At 66.3% G+C, this 14,889-nt stretch overlaps 1 protein-coding gene across 1 annotated transcript; it reads left to right on the top strand.

Annotated features, from left to right (window-relative positions):
• The first annotated feature begins 203 nt into the window (after window positions 1-203).
• On the top strand, window positions 204-14,441 carry RASIP1 (Ras interacting protein 1). The gene is made up of 12 exons (XM_075915146.1): window positions 204-376; window positions 4,232-4,386; window positions 4,825-5,402; window positions 6,515-6,885; window positions 8,036-8,656; window positions 9,061-9,098; window positions 9,413-9,564; window positions 9,724-9,839; window positions 10,035-10,275; window positions 13,135-13,307; window positions 13,536-13,683; window positions 14,030-14,441. Exons 2-12 carry the CDS (start codon window positions 4,253-4,255, stop codon window positions 14,227-14,229), a joined length of 2,772 nt encoding a protein of 923 aa, XP_075771261.1. The 5' UTR covers window positions 204-376; window positions 4,232-4,252; the 3' UTR covers window positions 14,230-14,441.
• The last annotated feature ends 448 nt before the right edge of the window (window positions 14,442-14,889 follow it).

The following is a 14,889-nucleotide window of genomic DNA, read 5'->3' as shown; positions in this document are numbered from 1 at the left end:
CACTCAGGGTCGCCCCACCTCACGCCCCCTGCCCCCTCTTGCTTTTGGCCCCGGACCCCCCCGATCTGCCCTCCCCGCCCCCAACCCGTGTCCTTGCTCAGACCAGTCCCTGCCCCCCCCCCCCCCCCCCCGCCGGAGGGGCCCCGCTTCCTGGCCCGGCTCCTTTCCTGCCCCCCCCCCCAGCGGGCCGGGCGGGGACCGGGGAAATCCGCGCTCAGAGCCTGGCAGCGCAGCGGGCTGGCCGCAGAGCTGGGGCTGGGCTGGGGTCGCGCCCCACCGAGGGGCCATGGGGCGGGCGGGGCAGCCCCCAGGCTGCAGCTGAGCGAAGGGGAGCGGAGCCCAGGAGAGGAGACGCCCGGCCCCCCGACGGGACGGGGTAACGGCGCAGCGGGACAAGGGGGGAGATGGGGGGCGGCCGTGGGGTGATCGGGGCCGTGGGGTGACGTGAGGGAGGGGCACGGCGTGAGGGGGGCAGCCGGAGGGAGGGGATGGGGGGGCAGGGAGCACAGGGAGGGGGTGCAAATGTGCGGGGAGGGGCAGAGAGGGTAATTCGGGAGGTCAGGCGGGGGAGGGGTGAAATGAGGTGAGCCGTGGCCAGAATCGAGGGCGATCCAGGGGCCAGCCAGCTGTGATAAGATGGGGGTGAGGTGGGGAATTGGGGGCTCCAGAGCTCAGAGAGAACCCAGGAGTCCCTGGCTTTCCCCTCCCCCCACCGCTCTAACCACTAGCTCCCACTGTCCACCCAGCCTGGGGCACACAGCCCAGGAGTCCTGGCTTTCCCCTCCCCCCACCGCTCTAACCACTAGCCCCCACTCTCCACCCAGCCTAAGGCACATAGCCCAGGGGTCCTGGCTTTCCCCTCCCCCCCACCGCTCTAACCACTAGCCCCCACTCTCCACCCAGCCTGGGGCACACAGCCCAGGAGTCCTGGCTTTCCCCTCCCCCCACCGCTCTAACCACTAGCTCCCACTGTCCACCCAGCCTGGGGCACACAGCCCAGGAGTCCTGGCTTTCCCCTCCCCCCACCGCTCTAACCACTAGCCCCCACTCTCCACCCAGCCTAAGGCACATAGCCCAGGGGTCCTGGCTTTCCCCTCCCCCCACCGCTCTAACCACTAGCCCCCACTCTCCACCCAGCCTAAGGCACATAGCCCAGGGGTCCTGGCTTTCCCCTCCCCCCACCGCTCTAACCACTAGCTCCCACTGTCCACCCAGCCTGGGGCACACAGCCCAGGAGTCCTGGCTTTCCCCTCCCCCCCACCGCTCTAACCACTAGCCCCCACTCTCCACCCAGCCTAAGGCACATAGCCCAGGGGTCCTGGCTTTCCCCTCCCCCCCACCGCTCTAACCACTAGCTCCCACTGTCCACCCAGCCTGGGGCACACAGCCCAGGAGTCCTGGCTTTCCCCTCCCCCCCACCGCTCTAACCACTAGCCCCCACTCTCCACCCAGCCTGGGGCACACAGCCCAGGAGTCCTGGCTTTCCCCTCCCCCCACCGCTCTAACCACTAGCTCCCACTGTCCACCCAGCCTGGGGCACACAGCCCAGGAGTCCTGGCTTTCCCCTCCCCCCCACCGCTCTAACCACTAGCCCCCACTCTCCACCCAGCCTAAGGCACATAGCCCAGGGGTCCTGGCTTTCCCCTCCCCCCCACCGCTCTAACCACTAGCTCCCACTGTCCACCCAGCCTGGGGCACACAGCCCAGGAGTCCTGGCTTTCCCCTCCCCCCCACCGCTCTAACCACTAGCCCCCACTCTCCACCCAGCCTAAGGCACATAGCCCAGGGGTCCTGGCTTTCCCCTCCCCCCCACCGCTCTAACCACTAGCTCCCACTGTCCACCCAGCCTGGGGCACACAGCCCAGGAGTCCTGGCTTTCCCCTCCCCCCCACCGCTCTAACCACTAGCCCCCACTCTCCACCCAGCCTAAGGCACATAGCCCAGGGGTCCTGGCTTTCCCCTCCCCCCCACCGCTCTAACCACTAGCTCCCACTGTCCACCCAGCCTGGGGCACACAGCCCAGGAGTCCTGGCTTTCCCCTCCCCCCCACCGCTCTAACCACTAGCCCCCACTCTCCACCCAGCCTAAGGCACATAGCCCAGGGGTCCTGGCTTTCCCCTCCCCCCCACCGCTCTAACCACTAGCTCCCACTGTCCACCCAGCCTGGGGCACACAGCCCAGGAGTCCTGGCTTTCCCCTCCCCCCACCGCTCTAACCACTAGCCCCCACTCTCCACCCAGCCTAAGGCACACAGCCCAGGAGTCCTGGCTTTCCCCTCCCCCCCACCGCTCTAACCACTAGCCCCCACTCTCCACCCAGCCTAAGGCACATAGCCCAGGGGTCCTGGCTTTCCCCTCCCCCCCACCGCTCTAACCACTAGCTCCCACTGTCCACCCAGCCTGGGGCACACAGCCCAGGAGTCCTGGCTTTCCCCTCCCCCCCCACCGCTCTAACCACTAGCCCCCACTCTCCACCCAGCCTAAGGCACATAGCCCAGGAGTCCTGGCTTTCCCCTCCCCCCCCACCGCTCTAACCACTAGCCCAACTCTCCACCCAGCCTAAGGCACATAGCCCAGGGGTCCTGGCTTTCCCCTCCCCCCCCACCGCTCTAACCACTAGCCCCCACTCTCCACCCAGTCTGGGGCAGTTTCCCCCCAGTGTGGTGCCCCTGTCCCGAGACCTCGCCCTGGACGAGGGGGAAGTGTTATGGCCTGGGATGGCTCTGGGCTCCCTCCACCTTCATGGATTCCACCCCCACCCCCCATGCAGCTGTCTCTGGGGTGGAGCAGGAGGGGAGCTTGTAGCCAAGTCTAAATGGGTGGAAGCCACTGCCTGTGGGCTGGTAGGCCCAGAGCTGGGGAGAGAGGGGAGTTAGGGGTCGGGGAGGGAGGGGCTGGGAGCCAGGACTCCTGGGTTCCCTCCCTAGTCTAGATTCTGACCTCAGCCCTCTCCTCACCAGCTGGAGGGCATGTGTAGGACTGGAGGGTTGGAGGGTGTCACTGTGGGGTGCGAGTCTGTGGGGGGCATTAACAACCCCATTGAGCCCCAGGGTGATGACTCTCTTCCCCCCCACCCAGAGACCCTCACTCCCCTCCCCCAGATAGGCCAACCCCCTCCCCCGAGCAGCAACTCTGACACATGCTCCCTCCCTGCAGCCCCCAACCCACTCCCCATCCCTCGGTCACCCCAATATCACAACCCTCAGGCTGCCCCCTCGCCCATTCACCCCAACCTACCCCTCCCCCACTCATCCCAACTTCCCAGCCCCAACCTACCCCTCCCCCACTCATCCCAACTTCCCAGCCCCAACCTACCCCTCCCCCACTCATCCCAACTTCCCAGCCCCAACCTACCCCTCCCCCACTCACCCAACTTCCCAGTCCAAACTTACCCCTCCCCCACTCACCCAACTTCCCAGTCCCAACTTACCCCTCCCCCACTCACCCAACTTCCCAGCCCCAACCTACCGCTCCCCCACTCATCCCAACTTCCCAGCCCCAACCTACCCATCCCCCACTCATCCCAACTTCCCAGCCCCAACCTACCGCTCCCCCACTCACCCAACTTCCCAGTCCCAACTTACTCCTCCCCCACTCACCCAACTTCCCAGACCCAACCTACCCCTCCCCCACTCATCCCAACTTCCCAGACCCAACCTACCCCTCCCCCACTCATCCCAACTTCCCAGCCCCAACCTACCCCTCCCCCACTCTTCCAACTTCCCAGACCCAACCTACCCCTCCCCCACTCTTCCAACTTCCCAGCCCCAACTTACCCCTCCCCCACTCACCCAACTTCCCAGACCCAACCTACCCCTCCCCCGTTCACTCCAACTTTCCAGCCCCCTATTCTCCCGCCCCCGCTCGCTCCAATGTCCCAGCTCTCAACCTACCCCTCTCCCACTTACCCCAACTTTCCAGCCCCCAACTACTCCCCCTCCCCCACTCACCCCATCGTCCCCCACCTCCCACTGTCCTGCTCCCCAACATCCTCCGCTCACCCCAACATCCCAGCCCCAACCTACCCTCAACATCCACCAACACCTCTGCTCCCTAACATTCCCCTTCCCATCACCCACGGTCCCCCAAAACCTTCCAGTCGCCTCCACCCTCACCGTCTGCAGCCTCCTGGCCCCTCGTCAGCAGCCCCTGCTGGTTCTGGCTGCCCGCTCCCACACAGTCTGTGCCACGCCCGCACTGACACTCTGCCAGCCGCTGTGTTGTCCCCACAGGTGCCCGGTGCTGCCACCACCATGTTCTCAGAGGAGCGGAAGGAGGGCAGCCCCCGCTTTGGGAAACTCCACTTCCCCGTCGGCCTTTGGATCAACTCGCCCAAGAAACACTTTGCCAAGATGAGCCGCCGCTGGCCAAGCGTGGGCTCCGTCAGGTACCAGCCCCCTCCCTCCTGCCCCCCTGCGGCTGCCCAGGGCCCATCTGCCCGGGTTCCCTGTAAGCTGGGCACTTGGGGCGGCCGCTCGGAAGAGAGTCCGATGCCACCTGGCTGATTAGCAGAGCGCCCCCAGCTAGGTCTTGTTTCTACGGGTGGTGCACACGCGCACAGGCCTCAGGGCACGTAAAATGTATTCCACACATGGAAGGAAAGGACTAGAGGAGACACTGCCATCTACCCTGGTATCACGCCCTCTCCTGCCCCTCGGAGCAGCCCGCAGCCTGGGCACTCCCATCCCACACTCCACCCTGCCCCCTTGGAATACCCCCACAGCTCAGCTACCCCATATCACGCCCCCTGGATCAGCCCCCGGCCTCCCACCTCTGCTCAGAGCAACGGGCCCATCTAGCTTGGCCTCCTGCCTTCCCTCCGCAGGTCCACCTCGTCGGACACGGCCAGCCGGGGCAGCGAGACAGTGGAGCTGCGACCCCCCGGCAAGGCCAAGGCAGGCCGCCACAAGCGCCTCTCCAACCTGTTCCACCGCAGCACCAGCAGCGGGGCAGGGGCGGGGGGCGGGCGCTGGGGCAGCGAGAAGAAGCTGGCGGAGCTGATCGACCCAGTGCCCGAGGACCTGGTGGAGCTGTCCAGCCAGCCCCAGCTGCCGGGCATCCTGAAGATCTTTGGGGGAGCCATCTCGCGGGGGGCCAACTACAAGAGCGTGCTGGCCACGCCCCGCTCCACGGCGCGCCAGCTGGTGCGGGAGGCGCTGGAGCGCTACGGGGTGGCGCCGGAGGAGGAGGAGGGGGGCTACGTGCTGTGCGACGTGGTGGGGCGCTTCGAGGGGCCCGGCGGGGCCTGGCAGGCCGAGCACCTGCGCCCGGTGGGCGACACCGAGCGGCCCCTGGTGCTGCAGGACGTGTGGAAGCCCAAGGCCGGCCTGTCACGGCGCTTCGAGGTGCGCCGGCGGCGCGAGGTGGAGCGGGCCAGTGAGGCCGAGGATAATGAGACGGCGGGTGAGGTCACGGGGGGGGAGAGTCTGCTCCAATCCCCACATCATCCCAGGCCAGGTGCCACGGGACACCCTCCCCCGGTCGCCCCAGGCCAAGAGCCACGGGACACCCTCCCCCGGTCGCCCCAGGCCAGGAGCCACGGGACACCCTCCCCCGGTCGTCCCAGGCCAGGAGCCACGGGACACCCTCCCCCGGTCGTCCCAGGCCAGGAGCCACGGGACACCCTCCCACGGTCGCCCCAGGCCAGGAGCCACGGGACACCCTCCCCCGGTCGCCCCAGGCCAGGAGCCACAGGACACCCTCCCACGGTCGCCCCAGGCCAGGAGCCACGGGACACCCTCCCCCAGTCATCCCAGGCCAGGAGCCACGGGACACCCTCCCCCGGTCGTCCCAGGCCAGAAGCCACGGGACACTCTCCCCCGGTCGCCCCAGGCCAGAAGCCACGGGACACTCTCCCCCGGTCGCCCCAGGCCAGGAGCCACAGGACACCCTCCCCCGGTCGCCCCAGGCCAGGAGCCACAGGACACCCTCCCACGGTCGCCCCAGGCCAGGAGCCACGGGACACCCTCCCCCAGTCATCCCAGGCCAGGAGCCACGGGACACCCTCCCCCGGTCGTCCCAGGCCAGAAGCCACGGGACACTCTCCCCCGGTCGCCCCAGGCCAGAAGCCACGGGACACCCTCCCCCGGTCGTCCCAGGCCAGAAGCCACGGGACACTCTCCCCCGGTCGCCCCAGGCCAGGTGCCACGGGACACCCTCCCCCGGTCGTCCCAGGCCAGGTGCCATGGGACACCCTCCCCCAGTCACCTCAGGCCAGGAGCTACGAGACATCTCCCCCAATCATGAGAGGCCACATGCCATGGGTCACCCTCCTCTGGTTGTCCCAGGCTGGGAGCCACAGGGCCCCTTGGTCATTCCCCAATTTAGAGCCATGGTGCCCACCGTTGTCCCCATATTCAGAGCTTTGGGGTCCCTCAGTTAAACTATTTCCTGGCTTGGAGCCCCTGTGCTCCCGGTTACCCCCAGAGCATGGAACCGAGCTGGGGATGTCCAGAGCCCCCAGGGATGGGGAGACAGCCAGCCCCCTCCGACACTCCCCGCTTCTTCCCCCCCAGGTATCAACGCCCAGGCGCGGCGCCTGCAGAAGAGCCGCTCGCGAGCGGCCTCGGGGGGCCCAGCGCCCAAGGAGCGGGCCGACAACCTGTCCCTGCGCCGCAGCATCAGCGACATGAACCTGAGCGCCCGCAAGCGGCGCGAGCGCAAGGCCGTGCTGAGCATGGCAGGCGCCGAGGCGGGGCCGGCCGGAGAGGAGCAGGAGTGCGAGCCGGCCCCAGCCCAGGAGGCAGAGCTGGCAGACGAAGGCACCAAGCCAGGGGAGGAAGAGGAGCCACCGGATGGGGCCAGCCTGGAGCAGCTGTCCCAGTGCCTGATCCAGCCCCCCACGCAGCACCCCTACTTCCTGCTGCTGCTCGGCTATGACAAGCAGGTAGGGCAGGGGGCGGCGGAGTGTAGGGAGCGGGGCGGGGTCCACCAGGGGGCGCTGGGAGCAGCCAGGGGAGGGCCAGCAGGGAGCACTGGGGTGCAGGGAGAAGGCAGGGGCCCAGCAGGGAGCACTGGGGTGCAGGGAGCAGGCGGGGGCCCAGCAGGGAGCACTGGGGTGCAGGGAGCAGGCGGGGGCCCAGCAGGGAGCACTGGGGTATAGGGAGTGGGGCAGGGGTCCAGCAGAGGGCGCTGGTCTGTAGGGAGCGGGGCAGGGTCCACCAGGGGGCGCTGGGCTGTAGGGAGCAGAACGGGGTCCACCAGGGGGCACTGGGGTGCAGGGAGCAGGGGAGGGCCAGCAGGGGGTGCTCGGATGCAGACAGCGGGGCGGGGGTTCCGGGTGGGGCAGTAGGCTGCAGGGGATGGGGCGGAGCAGGGGCACCGCGACCCCAACACCCAGGACGATTTGCTCCCCGCCACTGTTAAGCAGCGAGCAAGCGGGTGGCAGGTCCCATTTTGCCATAGAAAATGAATCCTGGAGAGCCCATGTTACCCAGCCATACAAGGGAGCCAAGCATGGGGGAGTCCTATTTACCACAGAAAATAGGGGGGTGCCTGGGACAGCCCATTCCCCACCCCAAGCGTGGGAGGGCCCATTCCTCTCCAGAAAGCAAGTGTGTGGCACCAAGAGAGCCCATTCTCCTCCAGAGGGTGGGGGTAGCAGGGTGGTGGTGGGAGAGTCTATTCACCCCTTGGAGGGCAGGGGTGGCTGGAGAGGAGAACCCATTCCCTCCATAGAGGGTGGGGATGACCCAGTGGGAAAACCTATGGCCCCCCAGAGTATGGGAGTGGTGCAGTGGGAGAGCCCATTGTCCCCCAGAGTATGGGGGTGGTGCAGCGGGGGAGCCCATTGTCCCCCAGAGTATGGGGGTGGTGCAGCGGGGGAGCCCATTGTCCCCCAGAGTATGGGGGTGGTGTAGCGGGGGAGCCCATTGCCCACACAGATTGGGGGGGGTGCAACGGTAGAGCCCATTCTCCCCCAGAGTATGGGGGTGGTGTGGCGGGAGTGCCGATTTTCGCCCCGAGGGCAGGGCTGGCCCGTTTTCAATGCCAGTCCCATGCCTTGACACCGTTTCCCCCTCTCTCCCCGGCCTTAGGATTTTGTGATCTACGTGATGACCCGGCGCCGGCATGTCTTCGGGCGCCGCCCCCAGCCCGACAAGGGGGGCTACGTGGACACTTTCCTCTCTGCCCCAGACATCCTGCCCCGTCACTGCTGCGTGCGGGAGGCTGAGCTGGCCACGGGGGTGGCCCTGGTGCGGCCCTTCCGGGGGGCGACTGTCACCCTCAACGGGGGGGCCCTGGTGCGCGAGGCCAAACTGCACCCCGGCGACCTGCTGGGACTGGGCCAGCACTTCCTCCTCATGTACAAAGACCCCCGGGCTCCCCAGCCTCGGCCGGCCTGGCTGCCCCGGCCATGGGCCTCGCCCGGGCTGGCAGGCGCTTTCTCGTGCCAGGCCTGCGGGCGCTCCCTGCAGGAGAGGCAGGACGCTTTCCAGGCCTATGTGGAGAGCCGGGAGCCCGAGCTGCGCTACCGGCCCCAGGAGGAGGAGGCGCTGCTGAGAGAGATCATCCGGCTCCAGGGAGCCACCACCTTCAACCTGGCCCCGGCTTTCCTCCTGGGCCTGTGCCTGGAACACTCCACGCGCGTGCTGGAGCCCAGCCACCTCCCCCGGCTGGTGACCAGGATGGCCCAGCTAGTCAAGGAGGCTGTCTGGGTAAAGGGGGAGCTCCAGGAGTGCGGAGGGGGTGGGGGAGGGGAGTGGAGGTCCCTGGTAATGTTCCCTCTGAGCCTTTCCGTCCATGTGTGGAATAATTTTTCTATGCACACTGAGGCATGTGTGGATGTGCACCACCCGCACAAACAACCGTGGCTGCGGGCACTCTGCTAATCTCTGGGCAGCATTTAAATCTCTCCGAGCGGCCGCACAAGTGCCCCACTTCCCGGAAGCCCTGATCCCTTGTGTATCCCAAGGTGGGGCCAGGAGTGGGGGTGGGGTCCCCGTATGGAGCCCAGGGTGGGGACAGGGCTGAGGGCCCCTTGTGTATCGTGGGGCAGGGCCGGGGGAGCGTGACAGCAGCCCCAAAGCTAGTTCCAGACCAGGTCTTTCTTTCCCGCCAGGAGAAGATCAAGGAGGTCGGGGACCGGCAGCCGGAGAAGTGAGTGAGACCCAGGGGCCCCCGCCGCACCCCACCCTGGGGGTGGGAGTTCCCCATGGCACACCCCGCTGCTGCAGCAGGCCAAGTAGGGGGTGCTCTGCCCTTGGACTCCAGCCCCACCCAGAGGGCTGCACCCTAGCACTGGGCGAGGGGGTCCCCGGATACCCAGGCCCTGCACCCACCCCAGAGGGGCCGTTAACCCTTTCCTGGCTGAGTATGGCAGCAGGGTGCCAGGGGGCTCGGGCGGCGGGAGGGTGGCCCAGCCGCGCGGGTTAAACTCTCCGACAATCCCCTGGCCCCTCTCTGCCTTCCAGCCAGCAGGACAAGGGCCAGGTGGGGGCGCTCAGCATAGAAGAGGTGGCAGCTGACTTGCGCCCTCTGATGCTCTGGATGGCCAACGCCATGGAGCTGCTCAACTTGGTCCAGAAGAAAGTGCTGGACATGGAGAAAGAACTCGACCTGGAGGGTAAGTGGGAGGCCTGGGTTCTCACCCCAGCTCTGGGAAGGAAGTGGAGGCTAGTGGTTAGAGCTGGGGGGTGGGCCTAGGAGCCTGGACACTTGGGTCTCTCCCCAATGGGAGCAAGGCTCACAGAGCCCCACAGCCGGCCCCCTTTGTCCTCTCCAGGAAGTTCCCATGATGCTTTGCTGTCCAGCGACCTGGAAACCTGCGATGAGGCCATGGTGGTGCTGGATGAGGTCATCATGTCGACGTTCCAGCAGTCGGTGTATTACCTGACCAAGGTGAGCTCAGCGCCCCCTGCTGGGTCGCCTGCAACACAGCACCCCCTAGGGCCACCCTGGGGTATTGGGGCCCATCCCGCCTGCCAGAGGAGAGCGCCCCCTGCTGGCACTGCACCCTACAGCACAGCGCCCCCTAGTGTCCTGTTGGCTTTGTGTAGCCCCTGCCCTGTGTTTAACCCTTTCCTTCCTGCACAGACGCTGTACTCTGCCCTGCCAGCCCTGCTGGACAGTAACCCCTTCACTGCCACAGCGGACCTGTCTCACGCCCAGGAGCTGAGCAGCATGCCCGAGGGCATCCGTGGCACCCTGGCCATCTACCAGGCCACACTGGAGTTGACCCGGGAGTGTGAGCTACACCCCGATCTGGTATCCCAGACGTTTGGCTACCTCTTTTTCTTCTCCAACGCCTCCCTCTTCAACACGCTCATGGAGAGAGGTGAGTGGCTGGGGACCAGGATGCCTGGGTTCTCTCCATGGTTCTGGGAGAGGCCTGGGGACTAGTGGTTAGAGCAGGGAGGGAATCTCAGAGCCGGGACTCCTGGGTTCTCACCCCAGATCTGACAAAGGCTCCTTTCTCATTAGCCAGAGTGAATCACAGGCGGCCCAACTCTCAGCCGCCCCCACCCCCATTTCCTCCCATTGTCCAGCCCCAGGAGCAGCAGGAAGGCAGCTCCTTCCTGCTTTGGGCTCCAGGCAGGGCCGGAAACAGCTGGCTCCTCCCAACCCCCACCAGGAACGATGGCAGGAGGGGTAGGGCTGGGAGGGGGAGGGGCTGGGAGAAGGACACGGTTGTGTGGGGAGGGGGGATCAGACAGCGTGTGGGGGGGGCAGGAAATCTGTGGAGTTGGGAAGGGATGATCCTGGGGAGCAATAGGGGGTTCCTGGGGCTGCCCCGAGTCTGGACTCTTCCCAGCCCTATGTCTGGTGCCCTCCCCTTCTCCCACTCTTGGTCCCTGGCTCCTTCTTCCCCTACTTCTGCTCCCCCCTCCCGTCTCATAGCCTACTCCAGACCACGCTCCTGGTGATCCTCGTGTCTCGTGCTGGGTGGGGAAGTGGGTGGAATCAAGGATGGATGAGGGGTGCAGGGGTGGGTGGAGAATGGAAGGTTGGGGGGCTGGAGGATGGGTGGTCCAGTGGATGGACAGGTGGTTAGGTGGGTGGGTGCGTGGGTTTGTGGATGGATGGATGGTGGGTCAGGTAGATAGGTGGGTGGGTGGATGGGGGGGTCAGGTGGATGGATGAGGGGTTAGATGGATGGGGGGGGTTGAGTGTATGGATGGACGCATTGGGGGTCGGGTGGATGGATAGGTGAATGGATAGGAGGTTGGGGAGATTGATGGGGGGTGGGTGGATGGATGGATGGATGGAGGTCGGGTGGATGGATGGATGGGGGTTCGGGTGGATGGATGGGGGTCGGGTGCATGTACGGGGGGGGGGTTGGATGGGTGGATGCTTGGACAGTGGCCCAGGTGGATGGATGGGAGGGTCAGGTGGATGGATGCAGGGTCAGGTGGATGGATGGGGGGTTGGGAGGATGGATAATGGGCCAGGTGGATGGATGGGGGGGTCGGGTGGATGGATGGATGGAAGTTGGATGGATGGAGGTTGGGTGGATAGTGGGTCAGGTGGATAGATGGGGGGTCGGGAGGATGGATGGGGGGTTGGGAGGATGGATGGGGGGTCGGGTGGATAGTCGGTCAGGTGGATAGACGGGGGGTTGGGTGGATGGATGGGGGGTCGGGTGGATAGATGGGGGGTTGGGAGGATAGATGGGGGGTTGGGAGGATGGATGGGGGGTCGGGTGGATAGTCAGTCAGGTGGATAGATGGGGGGTTGGGTGGATAGACGGGGTGTTGGGTGGATGGATGGGGGGTCGGGTGGATAGATGGGGGGTTGGGAGGATAGATGGGGGGTTGGGAGGATAGATGGGGGGTCGGGTGGATAGTCAGTCAGGTGGATAGATGGGGGGTTGGGTGGATGGATGGGGGGTCGGGTGGATAGATGGGGGGTTGGGAGGATAGATGGGGGGTTGGGAGGATAGATGGGGGGTTGGGAGGATGGATGGGGGGTCGGGTGGATAGTCAGTCAGGTGGATAGATGGGGGGTTGGGTGGATAGACGGGGTGTTGGGAGGATGGATGGGGGGTCGGGTGGATAGTCGGTCAGGTGGATAGATGGGGGGTTGGGAGGATGGATGGGGGGTCGGGTGGATAGTCGGTCAGGTGGATAGATGGGGGGTTGGGTGGATAGACGGGGGGTTGGGAGGATGGATGGGGGGGTCAGGTGGATAGTGGGTCAGGTGGATAGATGGGGGTTGGGAGGATGGATGGGGGGTTGGGAGGATGGATGGGGGGTCGGGTGGATAGTCGGTCAGGTGGATAGATGGGGGTTGGGAGGATGGATGGGGGGTCGGGTGGATAGATGGGGGGTTGGGTGGATAGATGGGGGGTTGGGAGGATGGATGGGGGGTCGGGTGGATAGTCGGTCAGGTGGATAGATGGGGGGTTGGGAGGATGGATGGGGGGTCGGGTGGATAGTGGGTCAGGTGGATAGACGGGGGGTTGGGAGGATGGATGGGGGTCAGGTGGATAGGGGGTCAGGTGGATAGATGGGGGGTTGGGTGGATAGACGGGGGGTTGGGAGGATGGATGGGGGTCAGGTGGATAGTGGGTCAGGTGGATAGACGGGGGGTTGGGAGGATGGATGGGGGTCAGGTGGATAGGGGGTCAGGTGGATAGATGGGGGGTTGGGTGGATAGATGGGGGGTTGGGAGGATGGATGGGGGTCAGGTGGATAGGGGGTCAGGTGGATAGATGGGGGGTAGGGTGGATAGACGGGGGGTTGGGAGGATGGATGGGGGGTCGGGTGGATAGTCGGTCAGGTGGATAGATGGGGGGTTGGGTGGATGGATGGGGGGTTGGGAGGATGGATGGGGGGTCAGGTGGATAGTGGGTCAGGTGGATAGATGAGGGGTTGGGTGGATGGATGGGGGTTGGGAGGATAGATGGGGGGTCGGGTGGATAGATGGGGGGTTGGGTGGATAGACGGGGGGTTGGGAGGATGGATGGGGGTTCGGGTGGATAGTCGGTCAGGTGGATAGATGGGGGGTTGGGAGGATGGATGGGGGTTGGGAGGATGGATAATGGGCCAGGTGGATGGATGGGGGTCAGATGGATGGACGGATGCATGGGGTGCTGACAGGGAGGCTGGCTGGATGGCGGGATCAAGTCCCAGCTGCCCTGGGTGTCCCATCCAGCCCCGCCCTGGTGTGACTGAGTATCCTGCTCCCTTGCCAGGCACCGGGGGGCCCTTCTACCAGTGGGCGAAGGCCGTGCAGATCCGCACCAACCTGGACATGGTGCTGGACTGGCTGCAGGGCGTGGGGCTGGGCGACATCGCCGCCGAGTTCTTCCGCAAGCTCTCCACCACCGCCAACCTGCTCTGCATCCCCAAGACCAGCCTGGTCAAGGTGACGGGCAGCCTCCAGGGGGCGCTGGCTCCCACTGGCCCCAGGGCAGGCCTGGCTGGCTCAGCAGGGGCAGGGGACTGTCCCCTCTAGGGGGCGCCAGCTCCCTCCCAGCCCCAGGGTGGGAACTGGCTGGCTCTGGCCGTGGGGGATGGGATATGGGGCCTTTCTCCTCTAGGGGGGCACTCCTCCCCCTGGACCTCACCACTGCTCCCCCCACTTCTCCCCCAGGCTACCTGGTCCCGGCTGCGCAGCGACTACCCAGCCCTGACGCCTGCCCAGCTGCACCATCTGCTGAGCAACTACCACCTGGGGCTGGGCCGCCCGTACCCCGAGGTCTGGAGCCCCCCACCGGAGGAGAGGGAGGAGATAGCGAACAGTGAGTGACCGCGCCCCTCACTCCCCCCCTGCAGCCCTGCCCCCCCAGCTCTGCCAGTGCCCCCCCGACCCTCAACCCTGCCAGCCCAGGGCTGTTCTCCCCCACAGCTCTGCCAGTGCCCTTCAATTTCCCCTGCTAGCCCAGCCCTGGGCTCCCCAACTCTGCCAGTGCCCCTCAACCTTGACCCAAGGCCCCCTGCCATTCCAGCCCTCCCCTTCCCCCTTAGCTCTGCCCCTCGATCCCAACCCACAGTGCCTGCCAGCCCTGCCTGGGGCTCCCGGCAGCTCTACCAGCCCCCCCCCGACCTGCCGCCCTGGCCAGCTCTCACCCCTCTCCTCTCCCCCAGGCGAGATCTTCGCGAGTTTCTCTGACCACCCACCCCTGATCCTGCCCAGCGAGGGGTTCCGGCTCTGCCCCGCGGCACCGGTGACTGACGACGCCCTCCACCGCCAGCTGTGCCGCCTGCGCCGCTTCCTCTGGGACCTGGAGCAGGCCTCGCTGCCAGCCAACCAGCGGGCAGCCCACGGGATAGAGGGCAGCCAGTGAGCGCTGGCACCACCGGCACCCAGCCCACCTTCCCGGGCTCCCTCATATGTCGGACGTCGCAGGGCCTGGACTATGGGGGGCTTCAACCCAATACAACCCAAAGTGTCTCCCCCTGGATATGGGGGACCCCAGTGGGTTCTCCCAGCCACTGGGCTTGGAAGGGACTGTGTATCCATACCACTGTGTGTAGCAATAAACCACGTCTGTGTCAGCGCCCGTGTCTGCCAGCAGGGGGCGCTGGGGGCTCCTCCCAGCAGGGGTGTCTGAGTATGTGTGGGACAGACCAATGCTGCCCCCACCCGTGTGTTTGTGGTGGGGATGGGGAGAGCACGGTCTCCTGGGGTCGCTCGCCAGTGCTGGGAGGGACATGGGAGCTAGTGGTCAGAGCAGGGGGGTTGGGACCAGGACACCTGAGAAGAGGCCCTGGCTGGGGGAGGGGAGTGGGACCTAGTGGTCAGAGCTGGGGGGCTGGGAGCCAGGACACCTGAAAACAGGTCCTGGCAGGAGGAGGAGAGTGGGACCTAGTGGTCAGAGCAGGGGGGCTAGGAGCCAGGATATCTGGGCTCAGGCCCGGGCTGGGGAAGGGGAGTGGTGCCTAGTGGTGGGTGCTGGGAGCCAGGATGCCTGGGCACAGTGCCTGGCTGGGGACAGGGAGTGGTG

The sequence above is a fragment of the Pelodiscus sinensis genome, unplaced genomic scaffold, assembly GCF_049634645.1.
Source record: "Pelodiscus sinensis isolate JC-2024 unplaced genomic scaffold, ASM4963464v1 ctg34, whole genome shotgun sequence".
Classification (NCBI taxonomy): Eukaryota; Metazoa; Chordata; order Testudines; family Trionychidae; genus Pelodiscus; species Pelodiscus sinensis.
This window is presented reverse-complemented; position numbering and strand designations above follow the sequence as displayed.

Excerpts from the sequence above, each read along its gene's own strand:
- RASIP1 (XM_075915146.1), top strand. The coding sequence starts at position 4,253 with ATGTTCTCAGAGGAGCGGAAGGAGGGCAGCCCCCGCTTTGGGAAACTC. Across the intron at positions 5,403-6,514 it reads CGAGGATAATGAGACGGCGG|GTATCAACGCCCAGGCGCGG; the intron begins GTGAGGTCACGG and ends CTTCCCCCCCAG. Across the intron at positions 9,565-9,723 it reads GAAAGAACTCGACCTGGAGG|GAAGTTCCCATGATGCTTTG; the intron begins GTAAGTGGGAGG and ends TGTCCTCTCCAG.